Source organism: Bubalus kerabau, chromosome 17, assembly GCF_029407905.1.
Source record: "Bubalus kerabau isolate K-KA32 ecotype Philippines breed swamp buffalo chromosome 17, PCC_UOA_SB_1v2, whole genome shotgun sequence".
Taxonomy (NCBI): Eukaryota; Metazoa; Chordata; class Mammalia; order Artiodactyla; family Bovidae; genus Bubalus; species Bubalus kerabau.
In genome coordinates this window covers 54,073,180-54,095,835 of record NC_073640.1, presented here as the reverse complement: position 1 = coordinate 54,095,835, position 22,656 = coordinate 54,073,180, and the positions used below count along the sequence as shown (strand labels likewise).

Sequence of the window (22,656 nt, the reverse complement as noted above, 5' to 3'; positions counted from 1 at the left end):
TGAGGAACCTTCCAGAATGGACCCTCCACGCAGGAGACGAGTCCTCCTGGGCACTTCAGGAGGCCTTGTGCTGGGAAGGGTCAGGGGAGATGCGTCCATCACTGCAGCACAGGTTCTCCTGGAGCCTGAGGGGGCAGGTGGGGTCCCAGGTTCACCGTCAACCCCAGATCAGGACCCGGGGTGCTGGGACGGGGATGTCCTGCCACCCCACCTCTCAGGACCATTCCTGTGCTTGACACCCCTTCCCACTCCCTGCAGTGCAGGAAAAGAGATCCCAGAGTCCCTTCAAGTAGATCGGACAATGTAGGCACACAGGTGAGATTCAGCAGGTGGACGTGAGGAGAGGCTGGTGTTCCTGAAGGGGGAGCAGTTAGATGATGGACAGACACCCATGCACTGTCCACCCAACTGCTGCCGCTGAACCAGTGGGTGGGCGGTTTTCCTCGGAGACTCCAGCCGTGTCCCGGCAAACATCTGAGAACTTCTCACTTCATTCCTGTGCTTCCCTGGTGACTCAGATGGTAAAGAATCCACCTGCCAATACAGGAGTCCCGGGTTCAATCCCTGGGTCAGGAAGATCCCCTGGAGAAGGAAATGGCAACCCACTCCAGTATTCTTGCCTGGAGAATTCCATGGACTGAGGAGCCTGGCGAGCTACATAGTCCATCGGGTCGCAAAGAGTCAGACACGACAGAGCAACTAAACAACCACACTTCATTGCTTCTAGCCGAGGGGCCTTAACTCTGTTCCCCCACCCAGTCCTGCTTCAAGTCTGTGTCCTGACCACGCTTGGGCAACTCAGTTTGACGGCCTCAGTTTTCCAGATACACCCAGATCATCAGAATGGTCATTGCCACCTCTGACCCCACCAGGATGGAGGCTGAGTCCTGCCCTCCTGGTGGGCTGTGTGACCAGGCTCTCAGCCTCCATATCCTGCTTATCAACCATCTCCCAGGATGATTGCAGCAACTGAGCTGCAGAGGAAAGAGGCAGGGACAATTGTTATCCATCCCTTGTGTCTGCAAGACCTGTGGGGGAGGAAGCCAGGAAATGACTGAACTTCCTGTCATTTGGATGTGGTAGCGCTGCCTCGGAGAAGGCAATGGCACCCCACTCCAGTACTTTTGCCTGGAAAATCCCATGGATGGAGGAGCCTGGTAGGCTGCATTCCATGGGATCGCTAGAGTCGGACACGACTGAGCGACTTCACTTTCACTTTTCACTTTCATGCATTGGAGAAGGAAATGGCAACCCACTCCAGTGTTCTTGCCTGGAGAATCCCAGGGACGGCGGAGCCTGGTGGGCTGCCGTCTCTGGGGTCTCACAGAGTCGGACACGACTGAAGTGACTTAGAAGAAGAAGAAGCGCTGCCTGGGAAATTTAACATGGAACACACGGGTGTTGTCCTGTTTTGCAGACACAAGATTTTGAGTGTGGAATCATAGGTTTCTGTTGGGTGTCACCATCAACAACAATCCTACCCATTTGGGGCACAGACTGAAAATTCCTCACCCCAGGAAAAGGTTGGTGTGGGGGCCAAGGCACTGCCAGGCTCGTCAGGGCGACCCTTTGTAGGGGCAGCTGCTGCAGAGACGTGGTCTCTGTTGGGAATAGCAGTGCTTCCTCCCTGGACATCAGTACCCAGCTCCCTCCCCCTCCCTGCAGTCCCCAGGCCATCTGCCCTTCACAATCCCATCTCAACCCTCACAGCAGACTCCCAGCGACTGTCCCTGGGACATCACCTGGCTCGTTCCCTCTCTTCAATTTTCTCCTGATGCCTGCCTGGTGCTGTGCAGGGTCCTGTAGGTGCCCTGAAGGGTGTCTGTATGTGATTGGCCCCTGCACATGGATAATATTTCAAGCTGAAGGAATTTGACAGTCATTTTGAAATGTTTATTTTAAATGCAAGAATTCACGATTAGGACTTCTACGTGGAATCAACCAGGGTCTGTCTGGGAGACTGGATCACTCTTGTTTTTTTTAAAGTATGTATTTATTTTATACCTACTTTTGGCTGCACTGGGTCTTCATTGCCGCGCACAGGCTTTCTCTAGTTACAGCGAGAGAGGGCTACTCTCTAGTTGCAGTGTGCAGGCTTCTCGTTGCAATGATTTCTCTTGTTTCAGAGCACAGGCTCCAGGGTGTGTGGTTTTTAGCAGTTGCTGCATGGCTTAGTTGCCCCATGACAAGCGGGATCTTCCCAGACCAGGGATCAAACTTGTGTCCCCTGCACCTGCAGGTGGATTCTTAACCACTGGATCACCAGGGAAGTCTGATCCCATGACCCTTGATTGAACAAGCAGGTGGATGGAAAGAACAGGACGCGATGTATGAGGAGGGAGCCTGTGTGGAGACCAGAAAGAAACCTTTTAATTGTGTGCAGAGAAGGTGGCTGAGAGTGAAGGGTCTGACTGGTGAAGTATGGGCCCAGCTTAGATGAGAGGCCAGCGAGGAGTGCTGGGCGCAAGTGCAGCCAGAGTGATACGATCTTACAGTGTGGACCTGGATTGAGGTCTTCAGGCTTCCAAGGTGTGGACGAAATCGAGTGGGCAGTGGGACAGCTAACAGGGCACACAGACTCGAGATCCGGCCTCCACCAGGGACTTCCTGTGCCGGCCTGTCACAGTTTCCTGGCTGCCCTGCTGGTGGCCAGCACTGTCCTGTACGTGACAGCTAAGGACTCGCAGAGACACTGGTCAGGCCATTATTGACCACCGCATGCCCTCATCGTCCTTGTTTTCCTTGTTAAATTGTGACTAGCTGCATACGTGTACTTTGGTGGCCCCAAAGTGAAACTAATTTAAAGGGCGATTTGTTTTTATTTTATTTATTTATTTTCGGCTGTTCTGGGTCTTCGTGCCGACTTCTCATTGCGGTGGCTTCTCCTCTTACGGAGCACAGGCTCTAGAGCATTTGGGCTTCAGTAGTTGTGGCACGTGGGCTCGGTGATTACGGCTTCCAGGTTCTCGGGCACAGGCTCAACAGTTGTGGTGCACGGGCTTAGTTGCTCCGCGGCATGTGGGATCTGCCCGGATCAAGGACCGAACCTGTGTCTCCTGCATTGGCAGGCAGATTCCTTACCACTGAGCCACCAGGGAAGCCCTCCTTAAAATTTAATATTTATCTTATTTTGTATTGGGGTATAGCTCGGTGAGGAGATACCCCTCATCCAAGGTAAGGAGCAATGGCTGCGCTGTGCTGGAGCATCCGTGAAGAGATACCCCACGCCCAAGGTAAGAGAAACCCAAGTAAGACGGTAGGTGTTGCAAGAGGGCATCAGAGGGCAGACACACTGAAACCATACTCACAGAAAATTAGTCAATCTGATCACACTAGGACCGCGGCCTTGTCTAACTCAGTGAAACTAAGCCATGCCCGTGGGGCAACCCAAGATGAGCGGGTCATGGTGGAGAGATCTGGCAGAATGTGGTCCACTGGAGAAGGGAATAGCAAACCACTTCAGTATTCTTGCCTTGAGAATCCCATGAACAGTATGAAAAGGCAAAATGATAGGATACTGAAAGAGGAACTCCCCAGGTCAGTAGGTGCCCAATATGCTACTGGAGATCAGTGGAGAAATAACTCCAGAAAGAATGAAGGGATGGAGCCAAAGCAAAAACAATACCCAGCTGTGCATGTGACTGGTGATAGAAGCAAGGTCCGATGCTGTAAAGAGCAATATTGCATAGGAACCTGGAATGTCAGGTCCATGAATTAAGGCAAATTGGAAGTGGTCAAACAAGAGATGGCAAGAGTGAATGTCAACATTCTAGGAATCAGCGAACTGAAATCGACTGGAATGGGTGACTTTAACTCAGATGACCATTATATCTACTACTGTGGGCAGGAGTCCCTCAGAAGAAATGGAGTAGCCATCATGGTCAACAAAAGAGTCCAAAATGCAGTACTTGGATGCAATCTCAAAAACGACAGAATGATCTCTGTTCATTTCCAAGGCAAACCATTCAATATCACAGTAATCCAAGTCTATGCCCCAACCAGTAACGCTGAAGAAGCTGAAGTTGAACGGTTCTATGAAGACCTACAAGACCTTTTAGAACTAACAACCAAAAAAGATGTCCTTTTCATTATAGGGGACTGGAATGCTAAAGTAGGAAGTCAAGAAACACCTGGAGTAACAGGCAAATTTGGCCTTGGAATATGGAATGAAGCAGGGCAAAGACTAATAGAGTTTTGCCAAGAAAATGCACTGGTCATAACAAACACCCTCTTCCAACAACACAAGAGAAGACTCTATACATGGACATCACCAGATGGTCAACACCAAAATCAGATTGATTATATTCTTTGCAGCCAAAGATGGAGAAGCTCTATACAGTCAGCAAAAACAAGACCAGGAGCTGACTGTGGCTCAGACCATGAACTCCTTATTGCCAAATTCAGACTGAAATTGAAGAAAGTAGGGAAAACCACTAGACCATTCGGATATGACCTAAATCAAATCCCTTATGATTATACAGTGGAAGTGAGAAATAGATTTCAGGGCCTAGATCTGATAGATAGAGTGCCTGATGAACTATGGACTGAGGTTCATGACATCGTACAGGAGACAGGGATCAAGACCATCCCCATGGAAAAGAATGCAAAAAAGCAAAATGGCTGTCTGGGGAGGCCTTACAAATAGCTGTGAAAAGAAGAGAAGCGAAAAGCAAAGAAGAAAAGGAAAGATATAAACATCTGAATGCAGAGTTACAAAGAATAGCAAGAAGAGAAAATAAAGCCTTCTTCAGCGATCAATGCAAAGAAATAGAGGAAAACAACAGAATGGGAAAGACTAGAGATCTCTTCAAGAAAATCAGAGATACCAAAGGAACATTTCATGCAAAGATGGGCTCGATAAAGGACAGAAATGGTATGGACCTAACAGAAGCAGAAGATATTAAGAAGAGGTGGCAAGAATACATAGAAGAACTGTACAAAAAAGATCTTCACAACCCAGATAATCACGATGGTGTGATCACTGACCTAGAGCCAGACATTCTGGAATGTGAAGTCAAGTGGGCCTTAGAAAGCATCACTACGAACAAAGCTAGTGGAGGTGATGGAATTCCAGTTGAGCTATTCCAAATTCTGAAAGATGATGCTGTGAAAGTGCTGCACTCAATATGCCAGCAAATTTGGAAAACTCAGCAGTGGCCACAGGACTGGAAGATGTCAGTTTTCATTCCAATCCCAAAGAAAGGCAATGCCAAAGAATGCTCAAACTACTGCACAATTGCACTCATCTCACATGCTAGTAAAGAAATGTTCAAAATTCTCCAAGCCAGGCTTCAGCAGTATGTGAACCATGAACTTCCTGATGTTCAAGCTGGTTTTAGAAAAGGCAGAGGAACCAGAGATCAAAGTGCCAACATTCGCCGGCTCATGGAAAAAGCAAGAGAGTTCCAGAAAAACATCGACTTCTGCTTTATTGACTATGCCAAAGACTTTGACTGTGTGGATCACAATAAACTGTGGAAAATTCTGAAAGAGATGGGAATACCAGACCACCTGATCTGCCTCTTGAGAAATTTGTATGCAGGTCAGGAAGCAACAGTTACAACTGGACATGGAACAACAGACTGCTTACAAATAGGAAAAGGAGTATGTGAAGGCTGGATATTGTCACCCTTCTTATTTAACTGCTATGCAGAGTACATCATGAGAAACGCTGGGCTGGAAGAAACACAAGCTGGAATCAAGATTGCCGGGAGAAATATCAATAACCTCAGATATGCAGATGACACCACCCTTATGGCAGAAAGTGAAGAGGAACTCAAAAGCCTCTTGATACAAGTGAAAGTGGAGAGTGAAAAAGTTGGCTTAAAGCTCAACATTCAAAAAATGAAGATCATGGTATCCGGTTCCATCACTTCATGGGAAATAGATGGGGAAACAGTGGAAACAGTGTCAGACTTTATTTTTCTGGGCTCCAAAATCACTGCAGATGCTGACTGCAGCCATGAAATTAAAAGACGCTTACTCCTTTGAAGGAAAGTTATGACCAACCTAGATAACATATTCAAAAGCAGAGACATTACCTTGCCAACAAAAGTTCATCTAGTCAAGGCTATGGTTTTTCCAGTGGTCATGTATGGATGTGAGAGTTGGACTGTGAAGAAGGCTGAGCGCCAAAGAATTGATGCTTTTGAACTGTGGTATTGGAGAAGATTCTTGAGAGTCCCTTGGACTGCTAGGAGATCCAACCAGTCCATTCTGAAGGAGATCAGCCCTGGGATTTCTTTGGAAGGAATGATGCTAAAGCTGAAACTCCAGTACTTTGGCCACCTCATGGGAAGAGTTGACTCATTGGAAAAGACACTGATGCTGGGAGGGATTGGGGGCAGGAGGAGAAGGGGATGACAGAGGATGAGATGGCTGGATGGCATCACTGACTCGATGGACATGAGTCTGAGTGAACTCCGGGAGTTGGTGATGGACAGGGAGGCCTGGCGTGCTGCGATTCATGGGGTCACAAAGAGTCGGACACGACTGAGCGACTGATCTGATAGCTGATTAACAATGCTGTGATAGTTTCAGGTGGATGGCAAAGGGACTCAGCCATATCTATACATATATCCTTTCTCCTCCAAACTTCAAGGGGCAATTTGTTCTGGGCATCTTTTTTCTTCCTTGTGCACCATGAATATAATTTAAAAAAAAAATCCCCACCACCAGGGTACTGGCAGATGCCAACACCCTTTCCCCCCCCCTCAAAAACGTTTCTTCCCTCACAGTCAGGACCATTTAATAACAGGAACTGCTGAAATATGCAAGAGTTTCTTGAGAGCCTGTGACCGTGCACCTCACAGCAGGCACACTTCCAGCTGATGGAGTCGACGCTCTGCAGCACGTGGTGGCCCCACGAGCAGCTATGTCCCAGGGAACACTCAGCCGTACGTGCAGGTCCCGTCCTGATGTAAAGGAAAGTAATGATGGGAGAGTTGCTTGTCTGAGGGCTGTCACTGCCCAAGGAAACATCCTCACTTCTCTCTGGTGGCCATGTGGGAAAACTTGCTGGGCTCAGCTTTCTAAACCATTAGACCAGGGAATTCCCTGGTGGTCCAGCAGATAAGAATCCACCTGCCAACGCATGGGACACGGGTTCGATCCCTGGTCTGGGAAGATACCACATGCTGCAGAGCAACTAAGCCCGTGTGCCACAACTACTGAGCTCGGGCACTGCAACTACTGAAGCCCGTGTGCCCTAGAGCCCATACTCCACACCAAGGAAAGCAATGAGAAGCCCGGGCATCACAACGAGTAGCCCCTGCTCGCCACAGCTAGAGAAAGCCTGCATGCAGCAACCAGCACCCAGGGCAACCAAAGAATAATTAATTAATTAAGTTTAAACAATGCTAGGCCCTAACTTTAATCAAGCTTTTGACTGAATCAACAGAGGGATAGTGGTTCCATTATATGATATGAGGAACTCTTGGGAAAATCACTGTGGAAACCTAAAAGAACCCAAGAGCCTCATTTGGACATAAAACCTGAAGATGCCTATTAGACACATTCTGGTCACTTGTCCTGTGGAGGCCTTACTTGCTCTGCCCATAAAGATGGGGAGTTTCTTTCAGTCTCTCAAGTCTGTTATCTCCCTAGTCTTTTGTTTCGCCCTTAAATCCCATTACAACAGACTTATTTACACTTTCTCTTGGTTCTCAGAAGCCTGGACTCTTAACAATGCCGACAGAGGCATGTGTTGCAGTGAAAAGAACAAGGACTTTGCAGTCAGGCAGATGTGGGCTCAAATTCCGTCATCAGTGCTTTCAACCCCCCTGAAACCAAACAAGCTGTGAACCCTCCCTGGTCCTAACACCTCCCTCAACGTGACACCTGAGAAGGGCCCTGTGTGGAAGAGGACCTTGCAGGACACTTGGTTTTGAACAGGTGTCAGCTAAGACGGATTCTCCTGTTGCTCTCTTCAGCTGAGCTTCTAAGAGTGGAAGCAGACAGCGGTCCACTAGTTTCTCTTCCTAACTCCTCCCCTCGGCTGCCATCAGTGTCCGCGTCCCCAGTGGCTGCAGCATAAAACCCCCACGTCCTGTGCCGGTTCTGCAGACACTACATGGGGTCCCCCCATTCCCAGTGCACTCGAGCATGCCTTCCACGCATTTCCAACTCTGGGCCTGGGCTCACGCCCCTCCCTTAATCAGAAACGTGCCCCTCATTTCTCTTGGAGGGTTCACATCCTAAAGCCCTTCAAGGATGAACTCGGGTTCATAAACCATCATGGTTTGCCCCATGCCTGGGATTCCAATCCAAACAACGCTCAGTTCCTAAATTCACTACAGGAATTTAGGATCTAGTCAAGAAAAGACACTAGATCTATAACTTGAGGAACTGTAGGTTTTTTTTTTTTCTTTTGGCCACACTGTGCAGTTTGCAGGATCTCAGTTCCCCAACCAGGCTAGGGCCTGGGCTCAGGGAAGTGAAAGCGCTGAGTCCTAACAGCTGGACATCCAGGGAATTTCTGAGGCTGTTGTGTGTCCTTTGAAATCTGCGCAATCTCTCAAGAAGGGGTGTCTTTGCTTCCTATGGCTGCCATAACCACCCAGCACACACACAGCACAGTCCTGTCCTGCGAGTCTGCAGTGAACCCGACGGGGCTCGAATCCAGGGTCAGTGGGGCTGTACCCCGTCTGGAGTCTTCAGGGCAGGATGTGTTTCTCTCCCTTTTCCTGGATTCTGGGGGCTGCCTGCATCCAGGGCTCACGGCCCCTTCCTGTGTCTTCACAGCTCATCACTCCTGCCTCTGCTTCTGCTCTCACACTTCCTCTGTCTTTCACTCTCTTGCCCCTACTTCATGAGGACCAGGATGATAACACTGAACCATGTGGAGAATCCAAAAAAAGAGTCCCCCCACCTCACCATCCTTAACTTCATCATGTCTGCAAAATCTCCTCCTTTGTTGTGTAAAAGGAGGGATTCACAGGGTCTGGGGTTAGGGCACAGGCATCTTTGGAGGACCGTTATTCTGTCTACCTCAGGGGACTTCTCTCTTCCTTCTTCCGTGCAGAGGACTCAGGGTATTGTGGGGTCAAGACCACAAGGGGCTCTATTCTGGAGCAGGTCCCCCCGACTTCATCTCAGGGTGCCTTCCTTCCCCAGTATAGGCACAAAGTGTTTGCTGAAGCCAAGAGCTCTATTTTTAAGTTTTGCTCTTTACACTTAAGGCCGGTGCCAGGTCTCAGCCTTTGACTGCAGGCGGTGAGGGCCCCCTGGCCTCTCACACTTGGCTGTCACTGCTGAGTGACAGGAGCGAGCCTGTCCTTGTCTCTGGTCCAGGATCAGGTTACTAGCACCTGATTCCACACGCCTTCTCTCTACCACCCCCCACATCTCAACCCCGAGACAGCATGCCAGCTGTGCACCCCTGTTCTTATCCCCACCGCTCCCCTCGGATAAAATGTCCAGGATACCGGTGCCCTACTTCCCAGTCCTGTGGTGAGTGATCCGATCCGGAAACAACTTGCAGGGCTGGCTTCCGAGGAAGAGTCACTGCTGGAGTGGATGGTCTCCAGTCAGGCTTCCTGGAAGCAGAGCAAGAGAGAAGATTCCAGAGTTTCCTGGAGGGGTCACTGGAGGGAATCCGGGCAGCACAGAGCCAGGAGCTAGCCAGGGTCAGGTCTGAGGGGGGACGTGCTGCAGCCTGACCGCGGGGCTCTGAGCACACACTTCAGCCCACGGCCGGCCTCACCTGGGGCTCCAGAGCCCTGCACCAGGCAGTCCTGGCTGCTGGCTGCTCCCAGGAATGGGTGGGGGGCAACGGTCTGAAGAAGGGACTGTGGCTCAGCTGAGGGCAGTCTCTGCAACAGAGTGAGGGCCTCTGTGAGACCACTGTGCAGCCTGGGTACAGGCACCACACCGTGCACCCACGGCAGGCACTATATCATATAAATATTTTTAGAGGAAAAGATCAGACTCTCTGGGAAACAACATCAGATGCTTTGGAAACAGAGGTGGCAATTAGGATTCTGATCTGGGGTGAGATGAGAGATTATGACTCCAAAGCACAGGAAAGGAAGTGAAAGTGAAAGTGAAAGTCGCTCAGTCCTGTCTGACTCTTTGCAACCCCATGGACTGTATAGTCCATGGAATTCTCCAGGCCAGGATACTGGAGTGGGTAGCCTTTCCTTTCTCCAGGGGATCTTCTCAACCCAGGGATCAAACCCAGGTCTCCCACATTGCAGGCGGATTCTTTACCAGGTGAGCCACAAGGGAAGCCCCTCCAAAGCACAACTAGGGTTAAACAGTCACTAAGAGAAAGGACGCTCTCCAGACCCAGCCCAGGGGGAGAGGTGTTCATTATATCCGTGTGTGTTTATGTGTGTGCACCTCTGTGTTTGTGTGTGAATAAGTATGTGTATGTGTATATTTGTGTGTATGTGCCTATATGTGTGTGTGTTTGGACATAGGGAAATGTTTGTGTGTGTTTACATGTTCGTGTATATTTGTGTGTGTTTAAATGTGTCTATGTAATCTGTACGGACATGCAGGTGTGGGTATATGTATGTGTATTCACATGATTATAGGTATCTCTGTGTGTGTGTGTGTGTGTGTGTGTGTGTGTGTGTGTGTATGTTTCTGTGTGCTGTGCATCTGCCTGTGAAGGGGGTTAGGGACACACAGGCACAAGTCAGCTGACACACGGGAGTTCCGGGGCTAGAAAGGCAGAGAATGAACAGGGAGTAGAGGATGTCAGGACCCAGGAGGAATGGGAGGAAAGAAAAAGCTTGAGCTGAGACTGTGGCGGTTCAATAAAGGAAAGGACTTGAGGGTTTGGGGCAGGGACTAGAGTGTAGGACCGGAGGGCAGGGTTTCCAGGCTTCAGCTGGGACCAGGCAGAGAAGGGCAGGGCTGGTCTGGGGTGCGGGGTAGGGGTGTCTGGGTGGGGAGGAAGACCTGCAGGAGAGGGAATGGCCACCCGGGGGCGCCCAGCGTCCTTCCACAGAGTTCGCCAGACGCTGAGACCCGTGAGTAGATGAAACCGACTCAGACCCTAGCGGAGGCTCCAGAGCCGAGGAAGGCGAGGGGATCGACGACAGAAGAATCTAGAACACGAGATGGGGTAGGGGAGGAAATGGAGGAGGACGAGTGAGACCGTGGTGAGCAGAGCCTGAAGAATCTAGCAACTGGAGAGTGGGAGGGGGAGAGAATCGACTATGGGGCAGGCCTAGGAGTGTGCAGAGCCCGGAAAGGTCTAGAAAAGCCGGGGAGAGGAGACGAATTGAGGGGGCCGGGGATGAACACAGGGTCACGGCCCTGACACACAGAAGGGAAAGTCGGGGTGAGGAATAACTCGGCGGCGGGGAGTGGGGGCAAGCGGGGGCTGCTTGCGCGGTGTCAGTTCTTGAGGCTAAAAGAGGCCTGAGTCACCCCCAGGGCTGCTGCAGCCGCCAGCCTCCCGGGCGCCTTGGGGAGCTCAGGGCTTGTTGGAGTCCACACCGTCCGCACGCTTCCCCTTCGGGGCGGTCCCTCCCCTCCGAGGGCGCCTCCGTGGCGCAGCTTCTCCTTCACCCTGTTCTCCCCCTGGTCTGTCCCTTGAAGACCAGCGCCCGGGCCCTGTGCCCCCCACCCGACTCCTCTCAAGGTCCGCAGGGCTCCTCCGGCCCTTCTCCCTCAGGTCGGGAACCGGCCTCCCAGCTCCGCGCCCAGCGCTGCCCTGTTCCCCACGCCGACCTCTCCTCAGGGATCCCGTCCGGAGTTTTCCCTTGGAAACCTCTTCTGCCCTCGGCCCTCCTGCCTCCTCGCTCCTCCAGCCGCGGCCCTTCCCCTGCTCTGCGCCCGCCTGCGGGACCCTCACCCCAGCAGGAGAAGAAAGTCTGCACACGAACAGGCAGGAGACCACAGTTACCGTTTTATTTCTCCAGGGTCAGGTGATTTATTGTCAGAAAGGCGGAGTTGGTATGTAGACGGTAACAGCCAAAGTTTGCTTTCCAATTTTCTCCCAGTGTTTGCAGAATTGGCAATTTAGGAGCCAATATACTAATTCAAATCCGATGTGTTTTTCCAAACTCGTATCATAACGTTAGTGACATTTCTTCAGTTTCTAATCGCTCTTCGTTAGGCAGGTGCAACTGGTATGTATAATTAGCAAGGAAACTTACATCTCTGTTTTAAACTTCACACAATGATGCCTGTTCTTATACAATAGTATATGACGTCCTTTAAGATTTTCTGAATGTAGTATAGATAGCGAACGGATATATAAATAGAAATTAAGTCAGTCACTTTTGCTGGTTGATGTTTTATGCTTTTGGTGTTGTTGTTGTTGTTGATGTATTGTTTTTATTGACAAGGTTTATAGGAACAAATCAAGTATTTAAAACCAAAGGCCAGTTCTCAAGTCTCATTTAGTTGTTTATTTCAACCTTTCTTTAATGTCTTAATAACTTTATCAAGAAACAAGTCAAACCTGTGAAAATACCTGTTAGCAGTCAACGTATTTTTATAAATTTCTATACTATGATGCAAAGATATTTTAAACACTCAATGGTTCATCAAGGGTCTAATTCTCAAATAAGCAGCAGTTTTAAAATTCAGATTATTTAATAAGTTGATTAAGACAATCAAAAGACAAAATTAGTCTCATTCAGGAGTGGTCCCTGTGTTGATCACCTAGAATCCTGATTGGCCAAAATTTAACACCCCTGATTCTGTGAATATGTTACGTTTCTTTAACATTTTAAGTCCATCACTTTTGAAAAATACTTTGTCAGATACCCACTACTGTCTACACATTATCATCTTCTGGCATTATAATTGATACTTGGAACCATAATTATAAAGGTAGCCAGGTTTCCTGTAAATACCAGCTTTTTATGTGGGCAAAAGCGGTTAAAAATCAGTATATTTATTTGAAGCCAAATGTGCTTCTACTTGATCCAGATCCCCCCAATTTTTGAAGTTTTGATGTGTTGATTTTGGTCTACCCTTAATATAAAATGTATCTACAGACACTTGCAGAGTTAACACTAAAACTATAAATTGATGACACTTGGAGGCAAAGCAGAGAACTATCTATTGCTTCAGTGTTTTCTTCACTGAATTCTGACTTTCACTGCTCCGTCATACCTTCTGGTTGAACACTGTCATTTCATAGTTTGTAACTGTAAAGATACCTACTTATATGAGTTTAAAAATTGATCTGCACAAAAGAAATAAAAAAACTTTATATACAATAAATTCGTTTTTAAAAATACAAAAATAACATCTGTCACTCCTGTCATGCTGACAATTTGACATATATACACATGCAGGAGAAAAGTTCCAATTTAGTTATCTGGGCAGCTGAAGCTCATATATTTTTAACATGATGAACACACTGCCACTGGTTTTAACACTGACAGACGTGTATTCAAAATATTTTATCTACTAAATACTGCAACAGTCTCTGCATGTATAAATGCCAATTACCATAGTTTCTGTTCTACTTGATTAAAAGTATGACTTAAGCTAATCTTGCGCACATACACTAAAAACTACAACAGTTCAAGAATCTATAGTCTTATATAAAGAAATCCAAAATGTACAAAATACAACTATAAAAGCAAGGGACAATTACTGTAGCCATGCAAAAATTTAAACTAAAAACTGCATAAAAATGCAGTTTAAAACGGCAAACGCAATTCACCTAACACTCAAGATAAAAAGGTCAGCAGGAAGTTCTACCAACAACGCTTGCAAAGATTTAGAAAAGGAAATACATTCTCTTTGCTGGTATAATGGTATATAAATCAGATCTTTAGCTCCATGGGCACAGGTCATCTGTCTCTGTCCTCTTTCTCAAGAAATCAGCTCTTTAACAGTTGTTTTTATGAACTCTTTTCTTTCAGTTAAGTCATAAGCAGGATAATTTTCATATACCTCTTTGCAAATCTGCTTCATTGTGACTTCCTCCAAGTTAGCACTGGCCAATAGTTTCTTTACTGTTTCCTTTAACTCTTCATCTGTAGGAGGTTTCTTCAATTTTTTAATTAAAGGTTCATCATCTGAACTATGCTCAGATTCACTTTTTTGGAACTATTTTGATTCTTCTTGGTGGTACTGCTATCTGCCTTCTTAACATTAGCACTTTTTACAGATTTTTTACTTTTAGGAGTGGCTTTCTGTTTGGGCTTTTCTCTTTTGGATGTCTTTTTTGGTGGCTCGTCTTCACTCTCTTTATCTTCATCCTCTGAGGACTCTTCTTTGTTTTTCTTTTCCTCTTCATCACTGCTAGATTCATCTGACAGGATTTCAGGACATTTGGTTCGCTTAGCTTTCCTGGCCATCCCAGAACTGTTCTGTTCCTTTTTGTTGCCTTTGCTAGAACTTTTTTTAGATTTTGGCAATGGTTTGCCAGAAGGCTTTGGATGCATTAAAAAATTCAAGATCCTTTTCACCAGTTCACTATTTACACCCAATCTCTCCAAGTCAAGAACCTCGCAGATGCTCTTTAACATGGCATTTCTAAATTTTTTCAACATTTCTTCCTTCTTTTTATATTGGATACTTCCTTTTTCAAATGGAAAGCCACTGAACTGACCCACATTCTTCTTTAATGAGGACACTGTTCCTGGTCTGTTGTAAAGCAGTTTATGGAGATTTCTAAGTTCATCTGTTTTCTTCTTACTCAAAAAGAAATGTATCCTTTCAATTTCACAAAGTTTCTGCCCTTTTCCTTGTGCGATTGTAAATGGCTCTCTTAGTAAGGAAGAGACTTGCATCGTCAACCTCTCTACTTTCTTCTTTTCTCTCTTCATCCTCCTCTGCTTCGTCGTCGTCCTCATCCTCCTCTTCACTTTCCTCTCTCGGGCTGGGCATGTCGGGCTTTTTTTCCGACGCGGGCTGGGCGGGGGCTGCCTCTCCCTCCGCAGCTGTGCCGGAGGACGACATGCTGTGGATCGCGGGTCCCAGCGGCCAAGGGCCTGGCGCGCGAGGGCACAAAGAGGCTCCCGGTGATGTTTTATGCTTTTAAAGACGTACATGAGCTTATTTTTTAAACAATTCAGGTATAACTGGTTGTATGTCCCGGATGTTAATTTCTGTAGTACAAATATCAATATCCTTTTAATCAGGTATGCAACCAACCAGTTTAAGGCTTTTAGGACTTGCTCCGTTCCATGTATCATTACTTTATTATTTATGAATTTCCTTACCTTCTCTGTGAGGAATTCAGCAACCATACCCGCTAGAAGTTCCATGGTCTTGTGCTCCTTCAGTGAAATAAGTAAAGCCATGGGGAAAACTGCAAGTGCGTCTGCTCCTTTCAGTCCCCGTCCAGAATTTGGTTTCTCTGACAGAAGTCACGGGATGAAGTCACTGGCCAGTGAGTGTGTAACAGGAACAGGGCGCCACTTGAGGGAAGAGGTTAGTTCACGCCCACTTGTTTGCCGGCATGATGACTAATCATAAAACTTCGGGGAGGATTCAGTGTATAAGTCAAAGTCCATAGTGTGTGTCACATTGCACTTGAAAATGTATTGGTCATTTTAAAATATCTTTTGATATTGAGTTCTGACTAATTCAACAGTGATAAGAGAATAGACTGTGTATGATTTTGATACCTTTAGACCATGACGTTTTTGTACCTTGTTTTATGTCCCTGGATGTGTTCCAGTGTCTCCTAGTTTATGGGAACTTGAAGAGAATTTGTATCCTACTGTTGTGTGAAAATTATGTAAGTCTTAATTATGTTGAATTGGTTCCTTGTGCTTTTCAGGTCTACTCTATCCTCTACCTCTCTGAATATTCATTCTATACATTTTTGAGAGTTTGATATTGAAACTCCAATTACAAATCTTAATTTATCTATTCAAAATATAATTACAATATACAGTGGAAATACATGTAACCTTGTTCTCTGTTTTTCAAGTCTCCTGTAAATGTGTTTGCATACTTTCATAATTAAAAAATAAAAGAGAGAAAAATGAATAAAGACTAACAATTTAAAAAATTCGGGGAAAGACTGATATGCAGTGGGCCTCTCCCTCTAACACTATTGCCGTTGGCGGCCCTTAGCACCTGGTAACTGAGAATGATCCTGTGCAGAGTGGACCCAGGGGGACACGGTACTAAACAGGTGTCAGTTCAGAGCCTTTTTCCTTTTATCCTCTTCTGCGGAACTTCTGACAGTGGGAGCAGATTGCCATCCTGTTTATTAATTTAAAGTATAGTTGATTTACAATGTTGTGTTTGATTTCTGCTACACTGCAAAGTGATTTATTTACATATCTATCTAGTCTTTTTCATATTTTTCCATTATGGTTCATCACAGGGTAATGAGTGCTATACTCTAGGACCTTGGTGTTTACTCACCCTATATATAGCAGCTTCCATCTGCCAGTCCCAAACTTGCAATCCTTCCCTCTCCCAACCACCTTCCCCTGGGCAACCACAAGTTGTTCTCTATGTCTGTGAGTCTGTTTTTGCTTCAAAGACAAGTTTGTTTATGTCTTATTTTAGATTCCACGTACAAGTGATCTATGGTATTTGTCTTTCTCTTTCTAACTCACTCAGTATGATAAATCCTAGCGCCGTCCATGTTGCTGCAAGTCACATTATTTCATTGTTTTTAATGGCCGAGTGATACTCCATTATGTACGTAAAATGTATATATATGTATGTACATGTACCACATCTTCTGTATCCGTGCATCTGTTGATGGACATTTAGTAGTTTCCATGTCTTGGCTATTGTCAGTAGTCTTGGCTATTTTGAACACTGGGGTCCATCTACCTTTTTGAATTACACATATGTCTCAATACATGCCCAGAATTAGGATTGCAAGATATATGGCAACTAGATTTTTAGATTTTTTGAGGAACCTTCATATTGCTTCCAAGTGGTTGCACCAGTTTACATCCCCACCGCCTGTTCTCCACAACCCCTGCAGCATGTATTATTTGGACACTGGTTTCTCTTCCTAACTCCTCCCCTGGGCTGCCGTCAATGTCCCTGTCCCCAGTGGCTGCAGCGTAAAACCCCCGCGTCCTGTGCAGGGGGTCCCCCCACCCCCAGTGCACTCGAGCAAAATATGAAGATTTCTGCTCATATGTCAGGAGACTGTCTTTCTTATTTACCTTATAAGGCTGCTCAGAAGGTAAGAATCACTAATTTCTGGAGGAACAAAGAAGAGAGCAAAGAAACATATTTCCATTTTACTCACAGAGGGAATTTACTCAATTGCTGTCAGTCATTAGTAGCTTGAGGGCAAGGGCTTTGCTTTGTCTGGAAATCACAGATCAAACCCAATACTATTTCAGTGCACAAAATCCACCAACTTTAAAATTATATTTACAAGTTGTTTCAGTAACTCATCTTTTTTGTGAAACACTTTTAGGATATCATCAGGTTTTTTACATTAGGATTTTAAAATTTCTTTTACCAGCTGAGCCACAGGGGAAGCCCCCTGGGTTGGGAAGGTCCCCTGGAGAAGGGAGTGGTTGGCTACTCTCCAGTATTCTGACCTGGAGAATTCCATGGAGTATAATCCATGGGGTCGCAAAGAGTCGGACACGACTGAGCAACTTTCACTTCATTTTAAATTTCCTAATGTGCAATTGATCAGAGACCAGTGCTTCTCAAAATGGTCTTCCCTCTATGAAGCACTTTTGCAAAACCATCAGAATACAAGAACTGTCTGTGAGTGACTTAAAGATATGGTGACACGCGTGAGCACAATGTAATGGGTTAAGAAACTGGATTACAATAACCAGAATTATGACTTGGTAACATCAGGACATACCAGGTTTGTAGGAATTCCATAATTTTTAACACATCTCTATTAATAGCAACCATCCACAGTAGAACTCTAGAAGACTTACATTTGATAATGCTCCCCATGGTATTTAACACACCAGTCATGCTGCTGCTGCTGCTAAGTCGCTTTAGTCGTGTCCGACTCTGTGTGACCCCATAGACAGCAGTGAACCAGGCTCCCCTGTCCCTGGGATTCTCCAGGCAAGAACACTGGAGTGGGTTGCCATTTCCTTCTCCAATGCATGAAAGTGAAAAGTGAAGTCGCTCAGTCGTGTCCGACTCTTAGCGACCCCATGGACTGCAGCCTACAAGGCTGCTCTGCCCATGGGATTTTCCAGGCAAGAGTACCGGAGTGGGGTGCCATCGCCTTCTCCGACCAGTCATGCTAGTTAATCTAATATTTGCCTCTGAGCTGCCTCCCACTTCTCTGGAACATTCAAAGTTAGTTAGAGAACGAGACTTACCATCTGTTCTCCAAGGCAGCTCATTATTCCAGGAAAGGTTTGTTCTGTTACCAGAGAGAGAAAACCAAATTCCAGTCTTGTACCAGCTTACTATTAAAAATAAAGTTCTTTACCTAATTAAATTTAATATAACCTTAATCAATCCTCCTTTTTTTTTTTAAAACGTTCCTCATTTTTTGTATCCATATGATGTGTCTCTTGCTTTTCCCTATCCAAATCAGCAAAATTATCCTCTTGTTAGATTTCAAGAAAAACTACTGTTACTTTCTATATCTTCTATTGACAACAAACATATATCCTACTTGCATTCCATTCTCTTAGCATTTTTAGTAACTGTAAATACATTGCATTTTTTAAATCCCTTAAAACTTAAAACCAAGAATCAAGCAATTGAATTGTATTTCTTTTTACGAATATTAGATTTCATAAAGTATATGACATACATATTTCATAGCATAATTTTTCTTCAGGTAGTAGAAGATGTGTGTTTAATGAACACATTTAGTGTTTTTATTCATAAGAAGGTAAAGATAAATAAACATTGACTTGTTCAGTAGTCAATGTTTCACTATTTTATCTAAAATTGATTTCAATATTCAATGCATTCTCATCATTTGACTGAATTTAGAAAACCCTAAAGTTGTAAATTCCCAAGAATCCAGAAACACAAACTACAATTCTTTTAAAGAGGTTACCTAAAAACCTCTCTACCGTTTATCTCTTCTTATCTATGACAATATCATCATGGTTAATTTTCTTGCAGTCAAAGTTGGCAACAGATACGACTTTTTGACTGGCAGTGGAACCAGGTGCAATGAAAGTGGATGACAATGTTGGTGACTCATGTCTCCATTAATTCACACACAGTTAAAGAACAACCTAACCTGAGGTCAGTACCAGATATGGACTTAATATTGAACATTTCCCAGATTATGTGAACCTTAGAAATACTTTATTTGTAAGCGCTAACTTTTCTTTTAGTCAATTAAATGGACCTCATTTAGAAATGAATCTCAGGAATTTTATCTAAAGACAAAGACACCCTGAGTCATACATATATTCAGCTAAGACTAGATCTCATTTTTTCATCAGTCTTATTTGACTGTTTTCCTTTCCACATTTTCTCACTTCTCTGGTTAAATTTGTTCTTTTTTTGTTTTTTCTAATCTTCCTGCAAGGCATGTGGTATATTCGTAGCCCGAACAATTATTCAGCCTTCAGCCCCTGAATTTGACTGGTGGAGTCTTAACCACTAGACCAGGAGTTAAGTCCCTACATTTATTCTTTGGTGAAAGTTTTCTTTACAGACAAAAGGCAGGCAGAGGACTTGGCTGGGGGTTTATTCTGGGAAAGCCTCAGACGGTCCTGCTTGGTTACAATGTGTCCCTTCCCTGGTCTGCCCCTGGCTGGAGTCTCAGCCCTCCAGGAGAAGGAAGTCAGCACAGAACCGGGCAGGAGACCACATGAGAGTTCAGATATCCTTTATATTCTTAGAGTGAAGTCTATACAGAAGACAATGGCACTCCACTCCAGTACTCTGGCCTGGAAAATCCCGTGGACAGAGGAGCCTGGTGGGCTGTAGTCCATGGGGTCGCTAAGAGTCGGACACAACTGAGTGACTTCACTTTCATGTTTCACTTTCATATATTAGAGAAGGAGATGGCAGCCCACTCCAGTGTTCTTGTCTGGAGAATCCCAGGGACGGCAGAGCCTGTTGGGGTGCAGCATACACTGTTAGGGGGCTCAGTGATAAAGAATATGCCTGCAATGCAGGACATGCAGGGAACATGCATCTGATCTCTGGGTCCATAAGATCCCCTGGAATAGGAAACGGCACCCCACTGCAGTCTTCTTGCTTGGGAAACCCCATGAACATAGGAGCCTGGTGGACTACAGTCCGAAGAGTCACAAACAGCAACTGAAAAGGCACACAGGTCATCCGTTGTCAGGAGGGTAAGAGGTGGTGTGTTGCTGGTAACAGCAAAAATTCTGTTTCTAAATTTTTGTCAAGTGTTAGAGCAAACTGCTGTTGAGGAAGCAATAAAGGACGGCAAGCTGGTAATCTGTGTCTTCTGAATACTATTATCATAATCTTAAGGATGTTTCCCCTAGGTTCAAATCAGTCTTGTTGGTTAGGCAGGCAGAGTTGGGATGTATACATCAGAAGGAAACTGAAATCTTAGCCGTAAACATCCCACAGTGACGAGTCCTTTTACCCAATAATGCACGATGCTGTCTTGCCGCTGCTGCTGCTGCTGTAAGTCGCGTCAGTCGTGTCCGACTCTGTGCGACCCTGGAGACGGCAGCCCAACAGGATCCTCTGTCCCTGGGATTCTCCAGGCAAGAATACTGCAGTGGGTTGCCATTTCCTTCTCCATGCTGTCTTGTTAAGACTTCACAATGATAGCGTAGATACTGAACTGATATATAAATAGAAATTAAACCATGATGATTCAGCTGGTTGGTGGCCAAACTTCTTAAAGACATATATGATCTTACTGCTTAAGCAACTCACGCCTGTTTCCATGTCACCAGAGCCATCTTGTGTAGGACAGATAGCAGCAACCGCTGGACTAGGTGTTTAAGCCACTCACTGAAGGGCCTCTGGGCCGGCCCCAATTCATAGACTTGCAATTTATCTTCTGCAAATGTCCATAAAATCTCTGTGAGAAGGTCAGCAACTATATTTTCAAGAGATTCTTTGACCTTGTTCTTGGCTAAATGAATCAGTGTCTCCATGCCAAAAAAGTGAGCATTTCTGTTGCTTTTAGTCTAGGTCCTGATTTACTTGCTCTGACAGACATATGGGAAGTCTCCATCTCCTAGAGGCTGTGTTTTGGCTACTCCTTACTGTGTGTTGGATACAGCACAGTATCCAGCAAAGGGGCACCAAGTAACCCTTTATTGCTACATACAGTACTTTCTTGACTGTATATGAAGTGGATATAAGGAAAAAGTTTTTATACTTTTATACTGTTTTCTTGTAGTGGATATAACAAAAAAAAATTGTTATATACACAAGTTTCCTGGCCAGGAGTGGATATGACAAAAAAAGCAGAAGAGAGATATTTTGAACTAGTGGTTTCTATGGGAGGGCAGGAGCTTAAATATGGGGAGGGGGAGGTACCAACTGCTGGGAGGAAGACAGGCTCCCCTGTCCATGGAATTTTCCAGGCAGGAATAGTGGGATTGGGTTGCCATTTCCTTCTGCAGGCGATCTCCCCTACCCAGGGATCGATCCCATGTCTCCTGTGTGTCCTGCATTGGCAGGCGGATTCCTGAACACTAGTGCCACCTGAGAAGCCCTAAGGCAGCTTCAAGGATGGATCGTACAACATGGGAATATAGGCAATATTTTGTAGGAACTGTAAATGGAAAGTGGCTTTCAAAATTGTCAACAAAATAATTGTAGAATTTAAAACAAAGGAAGTGAGTTGAGCCTGGGTGTGTGAGTAAAGGGTCGCTGGACTGGAGCCCAGGGGAAGTGAGGGAGGCCAATGGTGAGAGGTTTTGGGGTGGGGTCTAGAATGTGGGACAGAGGGCAGCTTTCCAGGCTCCAGCTGGGACCAGGCTGAGAAGGGCAGGATTTCTCTTAGATGGGGTCTGGGTGGGGCCTGCAGCATCTGGAGAAGCTCTGTAGGAAAGCGAATGCCCCCCTTGGAAGTCGAAGTCATGCATCAACCGAGTTTGAGAGATACTCAGATGTGTGAGTAGGTGAACCAAACTGAGACCAGAGTGGAGGCAAAACAGATCCAGGGTCCAGGGAAGGGATGGCACGAGGACAGAAGCATCTAGAACACAGGGAGCGGGGAGGGAGGAAAGGGAGGAGGGTGTTGACCTAGGAGTGTGCAGAGCCTGAAGGGTATGTTACCCACCAGGGTTCTTGGAATCCTAAGTCAATAGACATTGATAAGAGCCCAAACAGGATATTCAGACAAGGTTTTATTGGAGCTCTGGCTGCATCAGGAAGGGAGTCAAACAAGTTGCAAGTTGCCTTGTTTGCTTCTGGGGGGTGAGGAGGTGTTGGGGCACATGTGGGAAATCTGGTCCATTAAGTGGGGTGAGCTCAGGCTGGGTCCAGCATTGGGCTGGAGGGCTGACTGCCAGGTCTGCCCAGCCCCTTGGTGGTGCTCTGTGCAGGCATCACGTCCAAGACCCCATCTTTGCCCTCCAGCTCCGAAGGGGTGACTGGAGTTTTGATCTTTTTTCTTTTTTTATATCGTGCATCGTTTCCCCAAGCTGTTCAGGTATGTAGAACTGTAGTGAGTCCCTTGTCGTTTCCTTGTTGTCTGTGGCTCAAGAAGATGTGTGTCCACGTGGAAGCACTGCAGCCCAGGTCCCAGCGTGTCTGAAATCTAGAACCTGGAGAGCGGGGAGGGGCAGAGAATCGACGATGGGGCAGGCCTAGGAGTGTGCAGAGCCCAGAAGAATCTAGAAAAGCCGG

At 46.1% G+C, this 22,656-nt stretch overlaps 1 protein-coding gene and 1 long non-coding RNA gene across 2 annotated transcripts; both read right to left on the bottom strand.

Moving 5' to 3' along the window:
• Nucleotides 1–6,137: 6,137 nt before the first annotated feature.
• Nucleotides 6,138–11,253, bottom strand: LOC129630838 (uncharacterized). Its single transcript, XR_008703772.1, has 3 exons — nucleotides 9,704–11,253; nucleotides 9,437–9,536; nucleotides 6,138–6,914 (listed from the first exon to the last, which is right to left on the bottom strand). It is a non-coding gene; the product is annotated as an uncharacterized LOC129630838 (long non-coding RNA).
• Nucleotides 11,254–12,941: 1,688 nt separating this feature from the next.
• LOC129630836 (protein DEK-like) lies at nucleotides 12,942–15,216 on the bottom strand. The gene is given in 3 exon segments (XM_055551351.1): nucleotides 12,942–14,018; nucleotides 14,021–14,748; nucleotides 14,750–15,216. Coding segments are annotated over 3 exon segments (1,089 nt in total). The 5' UTR covers nucleotides 14,884–15,216; the 3' UTR covers nucleotides 12,942–13,791.
• Between the last annotated feature and the right edge of the window lie 7,440 nt (nucleotides 15,217–22,656).